The following is a 23690-nucleotide window of genomic DNA, read 5'->3' as shown; positions in this document are numbered from 1 at the left end:
ATACATCTGTATGTTGAAGAACTTCAAGGAATTTCAGATTCACGGTAAAAGAAAAGTCATAGAGTTACATCACAGTTGAATCTCAAAATAACAGAAATAATGCTAGTAAAAGCATCCAGAAAAAAAAGAGGGGAGGAGAGGATATTTCAAAGGGAGAATAACTAGTTTTTGGCTGACCTAACAATCATAACAATGAGAGTTGGTTGAAAATGGAATACCATTATTGGGCTTAGGAAAAAACAAAAAGTATTTATTAGAATGAATTATTTTATTTATTATGAGTAAAAATTAAAATATTTTCACATGTACAAGAACTAAACATTTCAAAACAGGCCTTTCCAGAAGGAACTCTGAAAGAAATGCTTCAGGGAAAAAACTTTTAATTCGTAAGTGAGGATCTAAGATGCAGGGGATAGCAGTAAGCGAAGGAAATGAGTGAGCAGAAAGGTAAAGCTAAGTAGACATTTATTATTATTATTATTATGTTTTTAAATAAAAATACTGCTAGTAACTGGACTTAAAACAATCAGGTAGACTTACTTGGTCTTGGATAAAATAGTAGAAAATTTGGAATATGAACAGAGATAAAGAATTTTGTAGTTACTGTATTGCTATGTAGAATGGCAAAAAATACTTATTAGATTTAAAATTTAGAAAGGCATACACACAATCTGTCTAATATGTACTAATAATTTTCTACCTTGTACATTAGGAAACTAGAAAGAGAATATCGACATTACAAAGAAATGAAAAATAAAAATGATGGAGGAAAATAATACCAAAGGATGCTATGAAGTGTTAACAATAGCTAATGAAAACCCTTAAAGTAAGCTTATTAATAAACACAGTCACAAAGCCAAGTACAGCTGTCTCATTTTTGTAATCTTAGCTACTCAAGAGGCTGAGGTCTGAGACCTGAGGTTCAAAGGCAGCATGGACAGAAAAGTCTATGAGACTCTTATTGCCAACCAGCCAGTAAAAAGCTGAAGTGGAGAAGTAGCTCAAGGGACAAAGGGCAAGCCTTGAGCAACAAACTTCATGATCCCTCTCCCACATGGATCTTGAAGATAAAGACTCAGAAAGGTAGAAAGTGTAATACAGAGAAGTGGTATAAGTGGGCTATTAACACCACAAATGTTAAAGTCAGGATTTAAAGGGCTTTCTGGGTCAAGAATTAGAATCTTTAAGATATGGCATACTATTCTATGACTCTATATTATATGAGTACAACCAGGAGATTCCTGAAGACAGCCAATTGTCAGGAGAGTTGTCTTAACCTCAGTGTTTCTCACTTCCTCCATTAATGTTGGCTTTTCTGTTTTGCCATGACTGTAACTTGTTTATTTTTTTTTACACAGGATATAACAATATTTCTATTAAGTCAAGGAATTTTACGAAGACTCGTTTATGTCTGTTCGTTTATTAAATATCAGCATGTCAAGACTGATGATCAGGATTTATCAATCTGTTAACATGGCCTTATTCCAAAGCAGAAAACTGAAGCAATTGTAATATATTATTAGTCTCATTGGTACCGTATCAATTTTTTATATACATGTAACAGGAAGCCTTAGAACTAGTTTTGGCAAGTCTAGGTTTGTTCCCAACTTGCTCTATAGAAGACTGCATGTTGGATACCTAAAACACATGTCTATGTTCTAACCCTGAGAATTTCAGAAAGCGGCCTTATTTGAGACAAGGGGTTATTCTGTCATGTTAACTTAATGACATGACACTGATTCTTCTGAACTCGTAGAGGGTCCTTGAATGCAGTCACATGCCTTTAGTGACAAAAAGTCACAGACATAAAGAAGAGAGCAACGGGAGAATAGAGGAAGATTCGCCATCTAGGTGGCTACAACAAGAGCGCCTGGATGGGCCTGACAATGGATGCAGCAAAGGGCTCTCTCCCTTATAGCTTCTGGTGGTAGCACCATCCTGCCAACACTTTGTCTAGAATGGGGAACGAGGTAATGAAGCTCTGTTGTTTCAGGGTACTCAATGTGCTATAATTTGTTACAGCAGGAATAAAAATCTAACATACCACACTACCAAAGTACACTTCCTATTTTTTTTATAATTACATTTTCTAAAATTCAGACAACTCATGCAGGAGATAGAAATATAAGTATTTGTCTACCCCTGTCCCTCTGACCCCCTCTTTCTTCCATATGCCCATTTCCTGTTGCTGATTTCTTTGGGCTTTGACCTAGTCTTTCTAAATGATCATACTATTTGAGCTCCCTATTAAGTCTATTATACTGTAGTTAATTTATTTGTAACCACTCATACACCACCCAGTATGTTAACTTATAGATTTATAGGCACATTCTATCTGCCACAGATGAGGGAAATCATGGAATTTTTGTGTCTCTAGATCTGGTTTACTTCACTTAACACAAATTTTTCTAAGTTGTTCAATTTCCTTATGAACAGTACAGTATAGTTTTTTCTAACAGATGAGTACAATTCCACTGTGTATTATTATATTGCATTTTCTTGATCCATTCACCAATGGTGGAATCTGGTCTGACTCCATATCTTGGCAATGGTGAAGGGGGTAGGAGGAAGAGAATGCAGTCAAGAATTCATTGTATATATCATAAAATTAAGAGAGGGAAGGGAAGGGATGAGCCAAAGGGGATAAAAATGTTGAAGGGGATGACAGTCATTGAGATGCATTGTATGCATAAACTGCTTTGTCAGATGGCACCTCCTTTGTACAACTACTGAAAGACAAAAAAAATAAAAAGAAAGGAAATGGAAGAATTTGTGGTTTATCTTTTTCATTCATTAATACTCTCATTCTATGTGCAGGTATATTTTTCATCCCAGTTACTAACAAATACCAAGAAAACTCCTGTGATGCTCTACTATGAAACAAAGTAGATAATGGTATGTATTATGAAGAGTTATGAAATATTAAGTAAATTAAAGAAAACGTGTATGCAGAGTATGTAGAATACCATCAATATAGAGGAAAGACACAAGAAATACAGCACTGACTTTTACTTATGGTACTTAGCAAATTTTGTACATACTTTCTAAATCATTAGTGAGCTCCTTTTGGTGACCAATATTCCACTGATCCCATTTCTTATGCTTCCAAAGATTGATTACTCATAAATTATACAGCCATACCAAGCTCTAAGATAGCTTACTTACCTATCAAGGTGAGACATTACTGTCTTGGAGATATCTGCACCTGCCTCTTGCAGTATGCGGATGATCTGGAATGGTGCTCTTGGATTCCGGCCAGGATGGATGATCACAGGACAGCCAAGCTGAGCCTGGGCATGTGCTGTTGCTTGCAGAACCTTTATTTCACTGTTTGTCAAAGGCCAGGAGCAACCAATTTCTCCAATAACACCACATTTGATACTGGTTCCATCAGCGCCATGTAGGATTTCACTAATAAGGACATCAGTAAGCTAGGGGGTGAGGGAGGACAAACTATTTTATAGGTTATGGAATTTATCAAAGTTGATTCGCTTTGGCCAAATGCTGGAGGCTTATGTCTGTAATCCTAACTACTCAGGAGGTAAAGAAGCTGAGAATAGAGGTTCAAAGCCGGCCTAAGCAAGAAAGTTCTTAAAACTCTTATCTCAATCAACTACTAAAAGAAAAAAAAAAACTAAAGCTGTGGCCACAAGTGGTAGCACACGAACCTTGAGAAAGCAAGCTAAGGGGTGGTATTCAAGCCGAATTTAAATCTCAGTATTGGCACTCACACACACACACACACACACACACACACACACACACACACACACAGTTAATCCACCATGGTATATAAATTGATTTATTTAAGTCACATATTCTTTTTTTTTTTTTTTTTTTTTACCAGTCCTGGGCTTGAGCTCAGGGCCTGAGCACTGTCCTTGGACTTTCTCAAGGCTAGAGCTCTACCACTTGAGCCTCAGCACCACTTCTGGCTTTTTTCTATGTATGTGGTACCGAGGAATCGAACCTGGGTCTTCATGCATGCTAGGCAAGCACTTTAACCACTAGGCCAAACTCCCGGCCCTAGTCACATATTCTTTTAAAATTATATTTATCAGTCATTTACAGAATACTGGCTCATAAGAAAAATATTTTGATAGCCCAATCATAAATTCAATGTTATTTTAAATCTAAGATTTAAAGCCATACTGATTATTTAGTAGGAAATTCACCTCTTTGGGACATTTAGATTGAGGAAAATAATCCCTAATTTAATCTGTGAACATAATCTATGAATGCCACTGAATTGATGTATGTGTCAAAGTAATTCTCTTTTGGAGATAGGTGCTCATGTCTCCACGGGCGTCACCCTCACAAACAGGAGGGTGCCTCAATTCTATGCTTCATTTCTGAGGTATACCTCTCGCCTGCTTCTTTTGGTTGCTTCTTTTGAAGATACTGCCATGCTCCTTGCCTGGGCATGTGTCTGAATTGGGATCCACCTATTTTGGTCTTCCTGTAGTGGCTGGAATCACAGGTGTATCACCATAACCACTTTTCTCCACTAATGTGGAGTTTCATAGATTTTTTTTGGCCTGGGATGCCCTGGAACAATTTCCTCTCAATTTCAGTCTCCACACAAGTTAGAACGACAGGTACATGACATCATTTCTCTAGAACTTTTCTACCCAGATTAGGCTTGAACTAGAATTCCCTAACCTCCCAAATTTGCTAGGATTACAGGCATGAGGCACAGGTACCCGCCCTTCAATTCTCTCTTATTTTCAGTGCATTATACAGAACAGAAAATTCACAATATGCAATACCAGCATTATACTGTTTGGTAACTACTCAGTGTTGTTTGACAAGTGTATAATCCTTGTCATCATCTTAGTCTTCAAATGATATTAAATATATTAAATAACTAAAATCCTTCTCGAGAAAAGATACACATGGTATTTACTTTAAGTATCAATTGATCATTTGCAAAAACTTCAGCTGACATTCTATCAAACAAAGCCTGCAAGGAAGACACACCGAAGTATATACGTGTCTATATAAACATCTGTAAACAGATACCTGTGTACTCAGAAAGGAAAAATGTACATGCAAAAAAATGCATTGCTGGTTATTCTGTCTTTTTGTTTCTGAAAGTTTTGCTTCCTTCTGCCCTTTCTTGCTTAAGATCATATTATCACAAAAACAGGAAAATAGATTTGTTTCTACTCCTCCTGTTTTGTAAAAAAGAGAAGGAAACATATTTGCAAAAGTGCCAAGTCTCTGCCTGCCAAGTTTCACCCTACAATGAAATTCGCATTGCTGGTTATTTTAAAAATATCAGAAAAAGAAATCAACATTGCATAACTAAATCTTATCATGGAAGAACAAAGTGAGGTTTACAAACAATACTGAGTACCATATGATATTAGCAAACCTAAGTATTAATGCATCAGGATTGGCAAGAACCAATGTAGTAGCATCCCTCCTCAATATATTTTTTCTTATTAAATAAAATATTACTGGGCTGGGTGTGTAGCCTAGTGGTAGAGTGCTCACCTAGCATCCATGAAACCCTGGGTTTGATTCCTTGGTATCATATATACAGAATAAAAGCCAGAAGTGGTGCTGTGTCTCAAGTGGTAGAGCACTAGCCTTGAAAAGTCCAAGGACAGTGCTTAGACACAGGGTTTAAGCCTCAGGATGGAATATATATATATATATTCAATTTGAATCCAAATTGTTATGACCACCTCTGTGTGTGTGTGTGTGTGTGTGTGTGTGTGTGTGTGTGTGTATGTGTGTGTGTGTGTTAGTAATGGGACTTGAACTCAGGACCTGTGCACTATCCTTTTAACTTTCTTTGCTCAAAGCTCTTGCTCTACCACTTGAGCCACAGCTCAACTTCTGGCTTTCTGGAGTCTCCTAGCCTTTCCTGCCCAGGATGGCTTCTAACCATGAGCCTCAGAACTCAGTCTCTTGAATCGCAAGGATTAAGTTGTGAGACACTGTTGCTTGACTTATAACCAGCTATCCATAAGCCAACAGTATGTCCTGGGATTGGAGTAGTAGGAATTTATACACAAAGACTATCAAAGAATGGGACTTGTTACCTGCTCCACTGACATGGCCCTGGTCTCTGAAGAGTGGGTGGCATCCACGTAGAACCCTGCTCCAGATATGATGTGGACTCCAGTCTGCTCTGCAAGCCACTTCAACATCTTCACATCTCTATTAATCCCTGTGGTTGTGTTCTCCACCAAAGCCCCACCACCCTTCGCCTTGAAATACAACAATTCTTCCTTTACAGCTTCTGTCTCTTGATTTAAACAAAGGTTCTCTTTATGGGAATATGGGTTTTTCTGGATCCAAAATAGATTTTTCATCATGATAGGTTCCTTAGAGGTAGCTTCATGGCATGGGGGAGGTGGACAATAAGAGCAGTCAAATGTCATTGTCAAGTGTTCATGGGTCAGGGTACGACCCAGTTTGCTTGGATCCACAAGGCCCAAGACGGTTTGTACTTTCCCACTTAAGGAAGACATTTTGAATGGCACCACCGAGAGAAGTTGCAACCAAAGTGATTTCTGGGGGGAAAATAAGAAAAAGAAAATTGTAATTAGAAAATAGAAAACATTTGACATTCTCTCTGTATGAGTGAAAAATGTAAACTGAGTAAGAGAGTCAATCAACTAGAGCTACTACCTTGCTTATCATCCTGCCAAAGTCAGCATCTACCCTCACCAAACCCTGACTGACATATGTGGTAGGTGACAGTCCACAGCTCTTTACAATTCCACTAGGACTCCCTGCCTCATCCCAACTTCACCTATTAAAAATACTTCTTTCAGTAAAGTTCACATGTATTTGTCACCTAAGGTTGGTTGCATAGTTACAGCTATGCTTTTCTAGAGAATTCTATAATAATTATGCTTTTGTAAAGCTCCTCTTAATAAATAACGTACATTAAAATTAGCCATGTATTAGTAAGTAGTATCTCATCAATTTTCAGCTACATTAAATAGACCAAGACTACTAATTACTTCTACAATTCATTTGCTATCCAAGTAAAACAAATTAGAGTGCTAAAGAAGTGTAAAATAGAGGCAGGCATGGTGGCACATGCTTGTAATCCAAGCTACTTGGAAGGCAGAGATTGGGAGACGCATTAGTTCCAGGCCAGTCAAAACAAATAATTAGTAATAACTCATCTTGACAATCAGGCAGTGTGCAGTGATATATGTTTGTCATCCCAGCAACATGAGAGGCAGGAATAGGAAGGTTGTGATCTGCAGTCAGCTTCCAACAAAAGTACAATACTTTATCTGAGAAGTAGGAAAATTAAAAAGGTTGGTGGGTATGAGTAAGGTAGAAGCCGTCAAATCCCAGTTCTTCTCCTTCCACCTCTCCCCACAAAAAAACCCCTCAAAGCTTGAGATGAAATGACCAATTTACCTGGCTTTAAGGAGGGTATTCCAAAACAATTGGAGAAGGTTGTATACCTTGGATTAATAATGAAAAAGCAACAAGAACAAATAAATCCTTCATTTGAGATGGTTTATTGTTTAGGGCCCACAGAATAAAAAAAATTGAAAAAAAGAGTTTCTTCATGAGGAAAATAATCATGATACTACCGAAAAAGAAATCAACTATCTCAAACAAAACCAAAAACAAAACCCAAAGACCTATTTCTCCTCTATGCACTTTCTAAGAAATTAAGTAGGTACCAAATTTCTTTTTTTTTTTTTTGCCAGTCCTGGGCTTGAGCTCAGGGCCTGAGCACTGTCCTTGGACTTTCTCAAGGCTAGAGCTCTACCACTTGAGCCTCAGCACCACTTCTGGCTTTTTTCTATGTATGTGGTACCGAGGAATCGAACCCGGGTCTTCATGCATGCTAGGCAAGCACTTTAACCACTAGGCCAAACTCCCGACCAGGTACCAAATTTCTATCAGGGACAACCCAGTCCCAGCACTTCTATGGCAAACTTTATCTCCAAGTGCAGTGATGTGGTAGATACTGAAAAATGTCCTAAAAGCACATTCAAATTCCATGCACCAAGAACAAAACTATCATCAGAAACAGAAATTCTGCAGGATTCCAGCCACATGTCTTCAGAAAATGAAGGAAAAACTGGCCTAGGACTGAGAAGAGAGTGGTCTTCAATGTTCTCAACTTATGCCCACCAGAGAGATCCAGAAATCATTATTTTCCCACATTCCTCTGAAGGGCTAATTGAATACATTTGAATTTGAGATACACAGGTAAAAATACCTGCAAGTATCTGCCATACAGCTCGTGTTCAACAGATAGGTGTGTTGTACTAGTTCTAAGAAGTTCTCAGGCCATTTCTAATCCATAGGAGAACTGGAAAACTGACTTGGAAAGGCAATGGAAGCATTTGTAATATGTACAGCACAATACATAAACTAGACAGAAAGAAAACCAGAAATCAGTGAAAAAGAGTTATAGAGTTCTAGAACAATGAGTTTCCAGCTACTGCAGTGACCTTTCATACAGGCATTTGAGATACACTGGTCCACATAAGCGGTCAACTGAGATTTTTGCCAGAAAACTTTGGGACTTTGGGATTAACAGGGCCATTGTGTTTTACAAGATACTGTTCTTCTGCAAGCCATACCTCCAGCAGCTAGACCGTTCACTTGATAGCCAAGAGAAAACATGGTCAGCTCAGAGAATTACCTGGCTGCCAAACACTATACAGGGTAAAATTTTTTCATTGACAACATTTCAAAGCTCATTGTTCAGTGCTTTACTCCTTTTCATTGAAAGCCAAGAGTTTGTAGTTTATTCTTTCATCTGGGGAAAATCACAATGCCATTAATAATAGACTCAACTCTCCATATGGGTTAATTGGCATTTCCTTCCTTCAGGCTGATGGAGATATAGATGCATTCCGAAGACCACAGAGGGGCCAAGATTAGATCAATTGATTAAACACTCCCATTTTTACTAGCTAAGTACCAAGCCACATATTTAATTGATGTGTAGTTGAAAGAGCAATGTGGCACATTTCAAGCTTACAAGCTGTGTCTTTGTGAAAAATATCACTTAGGAAATGTCATCCCTTGTGGGAAGCTCTTCTAATGCTCTCAGACAGAGCTGCCTGGGTTTCCTATGATCACACACAGTGCAAAAGCCACACTTGGAAGAGAAGGAAAGATGAACAAGCAGACTGCAGCTGGTTCTGTTGTAAGCTGAGAAACATCTTTGAGTGGAGTCAAGTATGTCTCTAGATTTCATGGTTCCTAAGCTAGGAAGCCCTTTTCTGCCTGTTTTCAGCCTGGCGGATGTTCTTTTCTCAGGATATAGGCAAGTAGCTATTCATGATCTTTCACCTCAGAGGTGAGAGTTCATAGAACCACAATAAAAGGGATGGAGATAGGAGAGACCTTAAACAAGAAGGCTTCTGGCATTCTCCAGAGCATCTATGGGAAGTTTTCATAACTACACAGACCTGCCCAGAAGCCAATGGGAACATGGATAGCTGAAACTATAAACATGTTTGACAAACTCAAAAATTCAAATATGAAATCTGAAAAGTCTAGACAAGAGGCTCTCTTCAATTATTAGGACAGCTGAAGCAAAGGAAACCAACTCTTTTAAATTTGATTTGGTCTAGAACAAAAACAGAATATTAAGATAAAGAGTAGGAGAATGGGAGAACAGAAAAATACTACTACAATCACATATCTAGAAACCAGATTTGTCTATGATTAAAACCAGGATTTGTCTATGGTTAACATACATGCATAAATTAACTTTTGTAAAACAGGAAGCCTGTCTGACACCTGAAAATTTGGGAGAAGAGATAATTGTTGTTTAGTTTTACTGAGACTCTGCCACAGCTATCTCACTCTGGATATACACTTGATTATTCTATCCACTTAGGTCGATGCTCACTCCAGTTGCATTTCACATTTCAGAAGGAGAGCTCTCAGAACTATGAATACTTTACATGGGAATCAATGAGGTTTCTTTTCAATGTACACCTTATCCTCTCTATTTAGACATTTCATTTTTTTCCTACCTGCTTCTGATTCAATGGTTCTAGAGCTGGTTAGAACTGCCAGACTTGCAATTTTACATGTGGTGGTCAAGTGTGTGTGTGTGTGTGTGTGTGTGTGTGTGTGCACTGGTTTTCAGTTTCTTTCTCCAATTTCTCCCACAACTGCAAAAGGCTAACCCCACTCAGGTTCTATTTCACTCATTTCTTTCTCTGAACATTCTGAAAGAAGAAGATGAATGGAAAAAGGAAAAGCATACCAGGAGAGACAGGTAGGACACTGCTAGTATAGAAGAAAATCAGATTGTTTGGTCTAAGATGACAGCAGTGGGCACAGCCAGAAAAAAAGAAGCAGTAAGAGGTAGAGCAGATGGAACTTTCTAACTGGACTTGCTGACTTGTGAATGCTAAAAAAGTATCCTTCAAATAAATGGCCCAAATATATCAGCACTTCTATATATTTTTTCTTATGTGTTACATCACACAGAAACAGCAGCACTGTATAAACACTGCACTTACAGCTGACATTTGATTTGTCACAAAAATATTTTTAAAAACAGTATAACATTTCTTAAAGCTTGTTTGAATACTTCCATAATATGTGGGTTCAACTTGGTGACAAGCCTTTCTCCAGTGTGGATCTGTTCAATGAACCCAACCCCAAGACTCCCTTTAACATCCAGCCAATACCTTCCCATGTGCCCAGAGATTAATGGTGAAATGGTTCCACTGCATGCACATTTATAACTTTTAATATTTTAAATACTGTCAGAAAAATCAGTGACCACATTTAAAAGAGAACAATAACAGGATACAACCAGTTCTTCAAACTGTGACATATATAAAACAGAATGACTCTGAGATTCAAATGAATAGCTTGGATCTTACATTCAGAGGAAAATGGTAGGTTTTATTCTTGAGCTTTTTTCCCCTAGTAATCTAAGAAAGTATATAGACAATTAAAGCCAACAACAACAACCATACAAAAAATCCTTAAAACAAAACTCTATATGAGTTAGAGATCTCATTAATTTGATTCTTCAGTATAGTTAACAAATCGGCCATCTGGTCAACCTTTACCATTTTTCCCCCCCCCTCTCTCAGCATATATATATATATATATATATATATATATATATATATATATATCTATATCTCACACACACACACACACACACGCACACACACACACACTATAGACTTTGGTAACTAACACTAGCTCATTCTTGAATTTGTTACCTATTTAGTCAACCAACCAAAAATATACTCTCATGTTTAAAAAAAAGAGAGAGAGAAAGTAAAGGAGGGAAATCAGGGGCCAATGTGAGAGTGGAGAATGAGGGAAGAAGAAAACAGTATCTGCACATGTCAAAACACAGCATTATTCACTGCTGACTATAGTGTCATACTAGTGTCAGGATCAATGCAATAGTTCTGTCAAAACACTGTCTGAATGACTGGCACTTGTTTTCTTTGAAGAGCCAGGTCCCATCTTAGGCCCTCTCATTCTCAGATGTCTCCATGCTCAACACTGTGGAACGCTTAAAGTAATTTAAAGTAAATGTTTGATTTCCTCATTTGCAACAGCTTTGAGAGGAAAACACACAAGGAATTCCTGGACAGAACACTTACAACTTTGTTTCCTTCACAAAGCTTAAGAAGTTGAGTTTGTTTCCTGATGACATCTTTGCTTCTATGACATCTGTTAACTAGAAATTTCTTAACTTTCAATTAAGTCTATTTATTGCAGTATTGTGGATTGAGGGATGGAACTCACAGCCAGTACTTGGTCCAATATTTCCTTACTTCATGGCTGGATTGTTTAAGCTTCTGATGAGTTTCTTTTCTAACATGAGAATCTTAACATCTACTTGAACTACCACAGAAAATTTGAACTGGAAAGCAATGATGATGATACATTACAGCGCTACTGAAGCTTTAAAGCACCATACAAATGTTTGCAATTATTATTATGCATCCCACTTTGAATTACTATTATTATTTTTTAACAAATATTTGCTTAGTATTCCTTAGGCAAATTGACCTAAACTTGTTCTTCCTAAAAGCTAACAAGAGGGGGTTGAAGTTTACGAATCAAATGGCAACTGTAATTTGCTTATAAATGAATTCCTTTGCTTGAGGCCCATGATGGTTAAAAGTAGATTGACTGTTGCGATTGACATCAGAACTCATTAGGCTTTTGGAAATGCCCACCGAAGACATTAGAGCCACAGGAGGTCCTCATTATCCACGGGTAACTGGAACTGGAAGTGCCTTTTTAAATGAATGTGCTTATGCAGTGTATTAGTCTCTATCCATGGCCTCATGGCCTCTGTTAAACTTGCTTCCCAATATTCCTTTTCTTGGGCGGTCCTTGCCCCCTCCCTTGAACCTAAGCTGGCCAATGACTCAACTGTAACCAAAAGCATAAGGCAGACCAAGGCAAGCTAGTTAGGGATGTGATGTTTGAGTACACCCTCTGCTTTTCTGCTTTGAAGAACTTGCACTGTAATGTACGAAGTCTGTCCATAGGCATGTGGATAAGGAAAAGGTCCTGAGACTCCACAGACCTAGGGGAATCTCAGCTCTCCAGGGTCTTCCCCTGAGCTCAGCCCTGTGGAAGCTAGCAGACGTGTCAGTGAGCCACCTTTTAAGTTCTAGTCCAACCAAGATCTCAACTGGCACCAGGTCCAGCTTACAAGCAATCCAAGAAAGCAAGTCTGGTCCACAGAGCTGTGGAAGATAACACAATGGTGGTTGTTTGAAACTTCTAGTGTAAGGGTGCTTCTAAGAGCTGAATGGAGTTAGTGTCTTTATTTTTAAAAAAAAAAACGGAGTTAGTGTCTTTATTAAAAAAACAAAAACATAAAAACCCTTCTTATCCCTTCTACCATATGAAGACATAGCAAGAAGGCAAATCATTTATGAACCAAGAAAAAGATACCAAATTCACAAGGCCTTGATCCTGGAATTTCAGCCCCCAGAACTATGAGAGATGACGGTCTATTTGTAAGTAAGCCTGAAGGTGGCTTCCCATATAAGATAAGGGATAGAGAGACCAACATTGAATATACACACTTTGAACAAATTCACCTCCTCCACCATATTCCCACTTCTCCCCTCCCTCCTCCCACTGTCCTCATTACTTATATAGTATGTAGCATTTGGCCCGAACTGAAGAAGTAAACAGAGCCTATAGTGTTGTTCCAAAATAAAGGACAATTTGCTGAAATTCCAAAGGCTGGCTTTCTTTCTTTCTTTCTTTCTTTCTTTCTTTCTTTCTTTCTTTCTTTCCTTCCTTCCTTCTTTCTTTCTGCTGAAGTTTGTAAGTGGGTCAGACACATAACATGTGAGACTGTACTCCAAATTCCACTATATTAAAATATCCTAAAATAATTATATTTTTCACTGTAAGTTTTGCCTTTTCGTGAAAATGCAAAAGTTATGTGCATAAAATTCTCATACCTAGGAACTAAATCTGAAGCATGATACCGCTTTCCTTTTTCTTATTAACTGTTACATAGAAGTCATACAAACTGATGGGACATAATGTGTTGTTTTGCTTATACATACATACATACACACACACTCATACATACATACATACATACATACATACATACATACATACATACATGCATCAGGTTGTGATATCTATCCCTTCAAAAAAATATTTTGTGCTAGTCCTGAGGCTTGAACTTGGACCTGGGTACTATTCCTGAGCTCCTATTGCTCTAAGGCTAGCACTCAACCACTTGAGACACAGATCCACTTCTGGCTTTTTAGTGGCCAATTGGAGGTAAGAGTTCCATGAACTTTGATGCCTGGGTCGTCTTTGAACCACCATCCTCGGATCCCTAACTTCTGAGTTGGCTGGGATTGCAGGTGTGAGCTTTCTTTTTCATTCTGAGACAGTAGAGCTCAATCTAAGCTCAAACTAAAGATCCTGCTGCTTGATCTTTCTAAATACTAGGATACAGAAATGTGCTTCCTTATTAGGCTAGTCAGAGGTTTATTAGTATATAAAAGTAAGTATAAAATATAGGTTATCATTATCTGTAGTCATCCTTCAGCACAACAGAATACCAGTGCTTCATTTCCTCCTAACTTAACAGCCATTAATAACTTTTCCCATCTCTTCCCCTTGCCACTCTCTTCTCATCAGCCTCTGGTAAGTCACATAGTACCTTCAAAATCTGTAAGATAAACTTTAAATATATATATATATATGTATATGTATATCTATGTGCATAAGAGCCTGGTATATTTGTCTTTATGTGCCTGGCTTATGTTATTTAATAGAAAAAACTTATTCCATCCAGTTGTTGCTAATGACAGGATTTTATCCTTTTAATGGTTGAGTCATATTCCATTGTTTATATGGACCTCATTTTCTTTACCCATCTATTTGCTGGAAACTATTCAAGTTACCTGGCTATTGTGAACAATGCTGAAATATGCTTGGATACGAGATATTGTATGGATTTCACTTTCATTGCATAGATTTCTGGTAGTGGGACTGCTGTATCATATGGATGATATGTCTTTAAGTTCTTTTAGAAGATTTTGGACTGTTTTTCCACAATGGCTGCACTGATTTATAGCAGGGTAAGAGACCTGCCTTCTCTCTAGCTACATCCATACTCTTGTATAATATTCACTCTAAGTAGAATAAGACAGAATTTTATTATGATTTTGATTTACTTTTCCTGATAATTAGTGAGGCTGAAATATTTACCTCTATCTTCTGGTTATTTGTATGTCCTCTTTTAAGAAATACTTATTTGGGCCCATTGTCCATTTTAACAATGAAGATTTTTTTTTTGGTGGGGATACTATGTTGTTTTGAGTTCTTTTATATTCTGGAAATCAGTCCCTGGTTGGGTATCTAGTTTGTGAGTATTTTTTTCCCCAGTTGATGATTTCCTTGGCTGAGCATCTCTCTTTTTTTTTCAGCTTGATGTAATATCACTTGTTAATGTTTGCCTTTGTTCTCTGTGCTTTTGAGATCTTATTTTAAAAAATTCCTTGTTCGTTCCAAAGTCCAGATGCATTTCTCTTATGGCTTTATTTTTCTAGCAGTTTCATAGTGTCACTTTTACATTTAGATCTTTGAATTAATGTTGAGTTTTGATTTTTGTTTATGCTGAGAGATAAAGGTCAAGTTTCATTTTCCAGTGAAGAGATACCCAAGGTATCCAACATCATTTATTGAAAGACTTTACTTTTGCCAATGTGTTAACAGCTTTACTGAAGTCCTTTGATCACAGGTGTGTGAGTTCACTTCTAGATTTTCCATGTCATTCCATTTATCTACATTTGACTTTATATCATTTGCATGGCTTTTAATTGTTATAGTACGGTATACAGGTATATTATATTTGTAGTATGTTGTAAATTCAGGGAGCTGAAGGCCATCTATTCTGTTCATTTTTGTTTAGGATTGCCTTGGCTACCTAGTGGTTTTTATCAATGATTCCACACAAATTTTAAGCTTGTGTTTCTCAGTTCTATAAGGAAAGTGGGTAATCTGATAGAGATTGACTTGATCCTGTAGATGGCTTTGGGAAGCATGGGACTATTTAACAATACTGATTCTTCCAATTCTTCCCAGCAAGGTATGTATAAAAATATTTTCCACAGAGGTCTTCCATAGTATAAAAATATGAAACAGGCTTCCCCAAATACCCAAATACCAAATACCCATGGCATTTACTTGGAATTACTGTTGACAGATACACCTGAACACCTAGTAAGGAAAAAGAGGTCACGCAATTTCAGTTCTGTGTGAATAGTGTCAGCTAGTAAAAGTAGTTAAAAAATGTCTATACTACTTAAAGCATTTAATTTGTACTTGCATCCCAGGAAATGCCAAATAACCATGTTTAATTTTTCATGAATAGAAATCTGCTTTCACATTCCAGGAAAAATAAAAGCTTTCCACTTCAAATAGCAACTTAGTCCTTAGAAACTAGCAGAACTACTCATGCTGTGGGGATCCAATAGAAAGCATCCACTGTAAGAGAATTACAATGCATCTTGCTACTCCAGTGAGTAGTTTGTGAAAATAAGCAAGATTATAGTGGGCCTAGTAATGCAAACACAGCCCTCCTTTATACAAAAGTGAAAGCTTTCCTAGATTTCAGAGAAAAAAATCTGACAGCAATACCATGCTCAGTCATAAGAATATTATCTGCCCAGAGGAATCTGCCTTAAATTAATCTCTAGATGCATGTTACAAAGTTTTAAGCACAAACATTTCAATATGGCCTTATTTAGACCAGTCACAAGAATACCTTATAAGAGATTATCCAGCTCCATGATAGAACTTTATGTAGTTATTCACATGGTCATTTCAAAGGATAATTCACAACATAGGTAGATACCCTTGTTTTAGTATGTGAAAAATCAAAATGTAAAACGATTTTAAGTATGGTAAATGTATGCAGTGTATATATGTATGTGTGTATGTGTATATGTTTGCACGTGCACACACTCATAGAGATTAACAATTAGTCATTAAAATGTTACATTTACCATTAGCTGGAAGATGACATAAACATTAGATTTTTTTTACTGTGATTGACTAGTTTTCTTATTTTTATGTTTACCTATTACATTCATAATTAGTGAAAGTGAACAAAGTGGAAAAAGATCAGTGTTACCAGATCAGTTGCCCATATTAACGTCACATGCAAAATAATCGAATACAGACTTTGAATCTCCCACCTGAGATAGAGATTCATGAATTTGGGTAATATTTCATCATTTATTATCATGAAATTTCTCATTGCAATTTTCCTGGAATTTCTTGTTTTTTTTTTTGTGTGTGTGTGAGTATTTCAGATTAAATGACACGACTTTCACATTGACAAAATTCCAGCTGTCTCACCCAGTCTTTAGTGGAATGACTTTGAAATCAACTTGACATGAAAGTCCAGGACTCCAGATGGAAGCCCAACCACAATTCTGGAAAGGCTCAGTAGCCTGAATAAAAGTTCTCATCACAATCAAGCCAGATATGGGCCAAGATGCCAGTCAAGTACACACCTGAGCAAGATTATGATTAGAGATGAGAGTGAAAGGATTGTCAAAGTTACAAGTCATAAGAAAGTGTCAGCAATTATGAAGCATAAAGTGCAGAATTACACTTGTAAAGGAAAAGCAAATCCAGTAAAAAGCTATGTTAAGTTAAGATGCACCCTAAAAGGGTAGAACCACAAAATAACTGTTTTGTAAGGGAGATTAGCAGAAAAGCAGAAAAGGAGAAAACTAAAAAGGTGTTATAAATTTGATCACTATTGATAGCTGTTAAGTAGGATTCTATGTTGGGCCAGCCATCTATGAGAGATACAAAGATGAAGGAGAGACTTTCCTATGATAACTTGGAATCAAAGGACTAACAATGTTACTTTACTGTTGATGCTGTCATTTACAGCTCTTTCCCTGGATTCTCAATAATGGTGCTGGTTGATGTCACATGACAAAAACTGAGGCTAATAAAGAAAAGAAATTTGTCACAAGGTAGAAAGCCTTTGATTTAAACTTGACTAGGTTTACAAAATGTCAAATGTTGTCTTTATATTGCTTTTAAGGTTGATCAGACAGACCAGGTTAGCCAGTGATGACAATGACAGTTGAATCCTTGATGTGTAGTTACAACGTACCAAATACAGCAGTTGGTAATTTACATGGATGCTCATATGTAGACCTTAGACCAAATTTACATGCCTATATTCCTCCTGATATTTCATCTACAAGTGTCTGGGTTAACAAACCAGTCCATTAGGGTATCAGTTGCGGCTCTTGTCTCATCCACGGTGATTTCAGTTCTATATCTTATAAGTCTCACCCTGTTAGCTTCTCTTTGATTAATCTTTTCATCTACTACTTCCAGTGAGAATTACCATCTTGCCGGTATTTCATGGCAGTCTTTTTAGCCATGCCCTAGGTAGGGTTCTTTTCTCAACTCATCATCAACTTTGACTAGTCTTGAAGTCCTAAGAAAAGTTTCAGTGCTTTACAGATCAAAGCAGTTTGGCATTTAGTTCTTCGTGTCTAAGAAGGCCACCTAATCAAGCCAGCAGAAATAATTTTGTCCCTAGCAAGCTAAGCAACACAGGGTCTAGCACAAGCAGAGCCTTCAATGAGAGATTATTGAGTTTCATATATTAATGGAACACTTACCAGGTAAAGAAGTGCAGTGGATGTTAGGGAAGAGATATAAAGTAGTGTCCTATGAGATGGGTGAGGACAAAATTCCCCAACACTGGAGAAACCAAGAAGGCTTCCTATATCATGAGGTCAAATCATAAAGGTAAGTCACGGGAACTGTAAGTAACTTGGAGGGATTTGTGCATGGGTTGTCTATCTGATCGATTGTGACAAACACAGAGATGGCTACAAAGGCTGTGACATTGTATTAGGATGGTAATAAAGGGTCAGGTGGAGGGGAAGAGGGCTGAATAGACATCGAAGAGGAAACTAGCAGGCAAATTAGGGAGCTAAAAGAATTGTTCTTTGTTCCTCAGGATCTTCAGAGGAGGAGTAAATTTCAGAGCCTAAGGGTAACCTGGATAAGCCATACTCATGTCTGTCCCCCTGGACCTTGCCAAAGTATTGCAAGAATCATCCTCTAAAATCAAAATGGCTAAGTTGTAAAGTGGATTAAAAACCAGTGTGACTGGAACACTTAACTGACCTCTAAAATGCACCACTTATTGATAGAAAAAGTGAAATCAGAATACTTGAATGGAGAATTCATAACTGAACTCTGAACTTTCTGCCTCTGTCTCAGTCTTTCTCTCTCTCTCTCTCTCTCTCTCTCTCTCTCTCTCTCTCTCTCTCTCACACACACACACACACACACACACACACACACTCACAAACACTAGTCACTTAATATAGCATTGGATGAAGGAATGTGTCTATAAAACTGTAACTGTAGGGAAGCCTCAGCTTCCTATATTACTAGCTTCATTACCACTGAGAGATTATGGAAAATCAAAAGTGTTATTTACAATAATATTGCTGGGTGTTTCCCTGAAGAAGACACTGCACATTTTAATTAAATCTCATAATGTCCAGAGAAGTAGGGAAGGAACAAGTACCAGGCAAGTCATCAAAAAGTATCCAACAGTGGAAGAATGGACCATAGGATGTACTTTGGGATGAAATTCACTTTCATTATTATTGTTCCCATTTCACCAATGAGGAAATGGGGTTATTTAGACAGGAAAGAGAACCTCCATTCCACTTTCACAAAAGGCAGAACACACAGCTGTAGGCTCTGGTAGCATCCCCTGGGAAACCTTTAAAAATAGTCTAACAACCATGACCTCTGAGATTTCTCCTCTGAAAGTCTATCTACACTTATTAATACATACCTAAAATGTATGTCAAAGGAAAAAATGCATTGCATTTTTCTTCTAAAGGAACACAGAACACAAATCCCAGTGCAGTATAATGCATAATTCCTTAGCATTGATTAAATAGTTTATCGAGAGATTGCCTGAGTTCTTCCATATAGGGGAAGTTCTTTTCTGTGCTATAATCTCTGCTTCTATCACCTCCAGAAAGGAGTGGACACTGGTCTAGAAGGAGGTTAGATTATTCTGATGATACAGTATAAATTACAGAGCAGAAAAGGCAAAGAGACCACGGTTTGCATGTGTGTCCCATGAATTCACATGTTGGAAGCTTGGTCCTGGATGTGTCCGTGTGAGAGGTGCTGGGGCCTGTAGGAGGTGAAGTGTGGTGAATGATCTCTCTCAATGGGGAAGCAGCTCTGATGTAGTTCCCCTGGGCAGTGCTCAGTTCTTACAAGAGTGTGATTATAAATAATAGGTCTTGGCTGGGCCCTGAGGCTCTTGCCTGTAATCCTAGCTACTTAGAAGGCTGAGATCTGAGGATCAAGGTTCAGAGCCAGCCTGGAAACAAAATGACCTGAAAGTCTTATCTTCAGTTAACTTCTAGAAAATGAGGAAGTGAGGCTTGGCTCAAGGGTAGGGTGGTAGCCTTGAGCTAGAGAGCTCAGGAACACCACCTAGGCCCAGGGTGGTAACCTTGAGCTGAAGAGCTCAGGGACAGCGCCCAGGCTGAGTTCAAGCACTATGACCCCCCCCCCCCAAAAAAAAGAATGTGTCTTGCCTTACTACAGTACTCCAGTTTGTCTGGCTTCCTATCTCCCATGTTGTCTGTCTTTCTTACATGACAAGAGAAAAAGGTCACTCCTGATGCTATAAACCTCCAAACATACAGCTTAGCCAATATCCTTTCTTTATAGTATATCCAGCCTCATGTGTTTTATCACAGCAACAGAAAACAGTCTATAGATGAGAAAACTTTGGATAGGTCCTGACTCTTGATTCTCTTAGAAAATTGATATAGACCCTCAAGACACATTCTCAAAACAACAACAGCAACAACAAAAACATGCTATTCCAATATATAATCTAGTTTACAAAACTAGTAATTCTATTACTATTAACTCTGTGAATTCAAGCCTCTCACTCCAGCTTTTTGCTCCAGGCTAGTGCTGTATCACTTTCAGTTTTTTGCTGGTTAATTTACCATAAGAGTCTCCAGAATTTATCTGCCTATCTGCCTTCAAACCAAGACCTCAGTTCAGATCTCAGCTTCTTAAATAGCTAGATTAGAGGCTGGAGACACTGGAACCTGGCCTCCTCCATCTTTTATACAGGATATCAAAGCACCTTCCTTAACTATGTTGTCAGGTTAGGACATAACTCTCTCAATACAACCTTCAGACAATATAGGTAAGGTTCCCATGAAAAGAGACACTCAAACTGGAAAAGGAATATATATATATATATACATATATATATATATATATATATAGAGAGAGAGAGAGAGAGAAATAGATAAACATTGTTTTAGGTCATAATTTATTACCATTAAACTCTTAAGAAACCGGAAAAAAGAAATAGAGATGCTAGAACAAAACCTTATGCTAATAACATTCAAGTGTAAAGAGAGATACAACAATCCAGAAGTTGCTTAACATTGTGTAGATTATAGGAACAATGGGAACACAAAAATAAAAAACTTTGTTGAGAACTTGTAGAACCTCAAGCTTGAGAAAACATGCTTTAGACCCAGGCCTTTTCAGTATCTCTATGAAAAACCAAGCTAAGAGTCTGCCTAGCCCCTAAGAGAGACACAGAGACCCATACTAGAAAAAAGATTAGTATTTGATATACTAGAATAAAGGTACCAAAATCTGCATGGCTGCTTTGGAAAGCTGATTTACTACAAAGGGATTAGGAATAGCCTAGAATAACTCACTATGAGTGGCCAAGTAATAATCTCTATGTCTTAGTCTTTGATATATGCTCTAATGGAATGCTAATCTCTCCACTGAAAAAGGATCACAACATTAGGAAAAGTTCCTAAGGAAATTTTAGGTCAAATCACAAGTATTCTGTCAAAACATGCCAAATATTAAATGGTACTCAAGTAAGATATGGGTTTGAATTTATATGAATTGTTTTAAAGCAGGAGAAATATTGAATATTTTTATTAAACAGTAAAATTTAAATATAATAAAATATTGTCCTAATGATACATATTATTTGATCTTTTTTTTTTTAATTTGGGAGGGAACATAGGGGTTCTTTTATTCAATGTCTTCACTCTTTAGATGCTAATACTGACTCTTCTGTCTTTTTGTGGTGGTACTAGACTCAGAGCCTTGGTCCCTATGGCTAGTCCTTTAGGCTTTAGGCTATTTTTAAGATAGGGTCTCAGTTTAACTTTGCTTGGGCCATTCTGGAACCTCCATCCTCTTACCTTCAGCCTCTTGGGTAAGAGGAATGACAAGCACATACTGTCATTTCCTCACTTCCTCATCCAGCTAGGATTCCTAAACTTTATACCTGGGTTGGCCTTGAAACAAGATCCTACCAATCTCTGCCTCCTGAGGAACTGGGATTACAGAAGTGTGTCCCCAAGCCTAGCTAATCCTTCTTCTTTGAAGAGGCAGACAACTTACATTAGAACCCCATCTCTCAGATTGCTGGTCTCTCAGTTGTTGGTACATGAAGCATGTAGCCATTTGCTATAAATATCACACAACTCGTTGCCATGGGCTCCATTAATACAGAAATACTCTTCAGAAGACAGCATCACTCATTGGCCTAAAAATGAGGTGAGCCATTTCTGGAGCTACTCATTCCAACTCCACTCTTCTCTGGGTGACACAAGCAAATCGCTGGACTGCACACCACTTTCTGTTTCCTAACTATAAAAATAAGGACTCTCCCCCCCCCAAAAAAATAAGGACTCCAGCAATTTAGACTTCCCTACTTAATTTGCTTGTTGCAAAAAGTGATAATAAAAATAACTCTAAAGCATGCAGCATAGCTAAATGCAAACTAAATGTTTAATAACAACTATATTTAAACTAAGGAGCAATAACCACTTTGAGTCATAATGAGGAGGGAGGAAGACGCGCTTCTGTGTGTCCTCATAATGTCTGACCAAGTGAATACAATCGTATATCCTACCAGCTTCATAGCTCCTAAATTTTCCTAGTTTTTTTCTTTATTCTTTTTTCTTTTCATCTGTCTTTGGGTTTACTTAAGCCAGGCAATAATTATAGATGAGGGCCAAACGAGAACTTTGTGCTTTCTCAGAGTCACCACTGATTTATAAATGGAATACAGTATTAAGTAAGTATGCCGAGTGTGGCTAATAGAATCTGAAGAACTTGCCATGAGTTTATTCTACAACAAAACAGGCAGAGCTGCATCTCTGCCTAGCATTGTTCCCTAACAGGAACAGAGGCCTTCCCAGGTGACATGCTATATTGTCTAGCATGAGCTGACCTTTAAAAACAAACACAAACTTATCAACCAGATTCTCTTGGATAAGAAATAGATCCTGTAACTGCTGGGGGCGGGGGAGGAATCAATAAGCATGTTTTAGAGTACTGTAAATGCACAACTTTTGAACAAAAAATGGTTTTATTGTGCATAGACATAGTCTAGGGGCTTTCAGTGGTGGAGCGCTTGCCTTGATCTATAAACATCAATGACACCTACGCAGTCCAAGAAGCAAATTCACAAAGATGTTAATATAGATCATCTGTAAGGGACAGAAGTTTTTGCAACAATTAAAAAAAAATCTTTTCTCCTTTGGGATTACCTGTACCAAATACAGATGAATCTTGATGTATAGAAAAGATTGCTTTCCATGCAAGAAAAAAAAAAAATTAGCCTATTTTTTTTTTTTTTGCTAGCCCTCAGGCTTGAACTCAGGGCCTAACCACTGTCCCTGGGATTTCTCAAGGCTAGAGCTCTACCACTTGAGTCACAGCACCACTTCTGGCTTTTTTTAAGTATGTGGTACCAAGGAATTGAATATGGGTCTTCGTGCATGCTAGGCAAGCACTCTACCACCAGGCCATGTTCCCAGCTACGAGAATAATTTTTAGTCTTTCTTCTATTGAAGAAAGTCAGCTACGCTCACATCAAAAAGGAAATAAGAAGGCTGGAAACAAATTACTTGGTGGTAACAATAGGAACTGGAATTAGATCCAGGCTGTTTGATCTAACACTTGGTACCAGTCTTGATAATATATACCTGGGGAAGCCAGTCTGATCCGAGATTTACTTTTCTTTTCTTTTAATTATAAACATGATGTACAGAGGGGTTACAGTTACATAAGAAAGGGAATGAGTATAATTCCTCTTATTTCCATAT

At 37.7% G+C, this 23690-nt stretch overlaps 1 protein-coding gene across 2 annotated transcripts in view; it reads right to left on the bottom strand.

Annotated features, from left to right (window-relative positions):
• The window catches only part of Pter (phosphotriesterase related), a 60555-nt gene that overhangs the window by 19574 nt on the left and 17291 nt on the right, over positions 1 to 23690 (bottom strand). For both annotated transcript variants that reach the window (XM_090318953.1, XM_090318954.1), the window contains exons 2-3: positions 6054 to 6527; positions 3166 to 3431 (exon numbers count right to left, since the gene is read on the bottom strand). In XM_090318953.1, coding sequence (XP_090175079.1) covers positions 3166 to 3431; positions 6054 to 6485 — 698 coding nt within the window. In that variant the 5' untranslated portion in view covers positions 6486 to 6527. The remainder of the gene's footprint in view (positions 1 to 3165; positions 3432 to 6053; positions 6528 to 23690) is intronic.

The sequence above is a fragment of the Megascapheus bottae genome, chromosome 26 (assembly GCF_031878675.1).
Source record: "Megascapheus bottae isolate mThoBot1 chromosome 26, mThoBot2.hap1, whole genome shotgun sequence".
NCBI lineage: Eukaryota > Metazoa > Chordata > Mammalia > Rodentia > Geomyidae > Megascapheus > Megascapheus bottae.
This window is presented reverse-complemented; position numbering and strand designations above follow the sequence as displayed.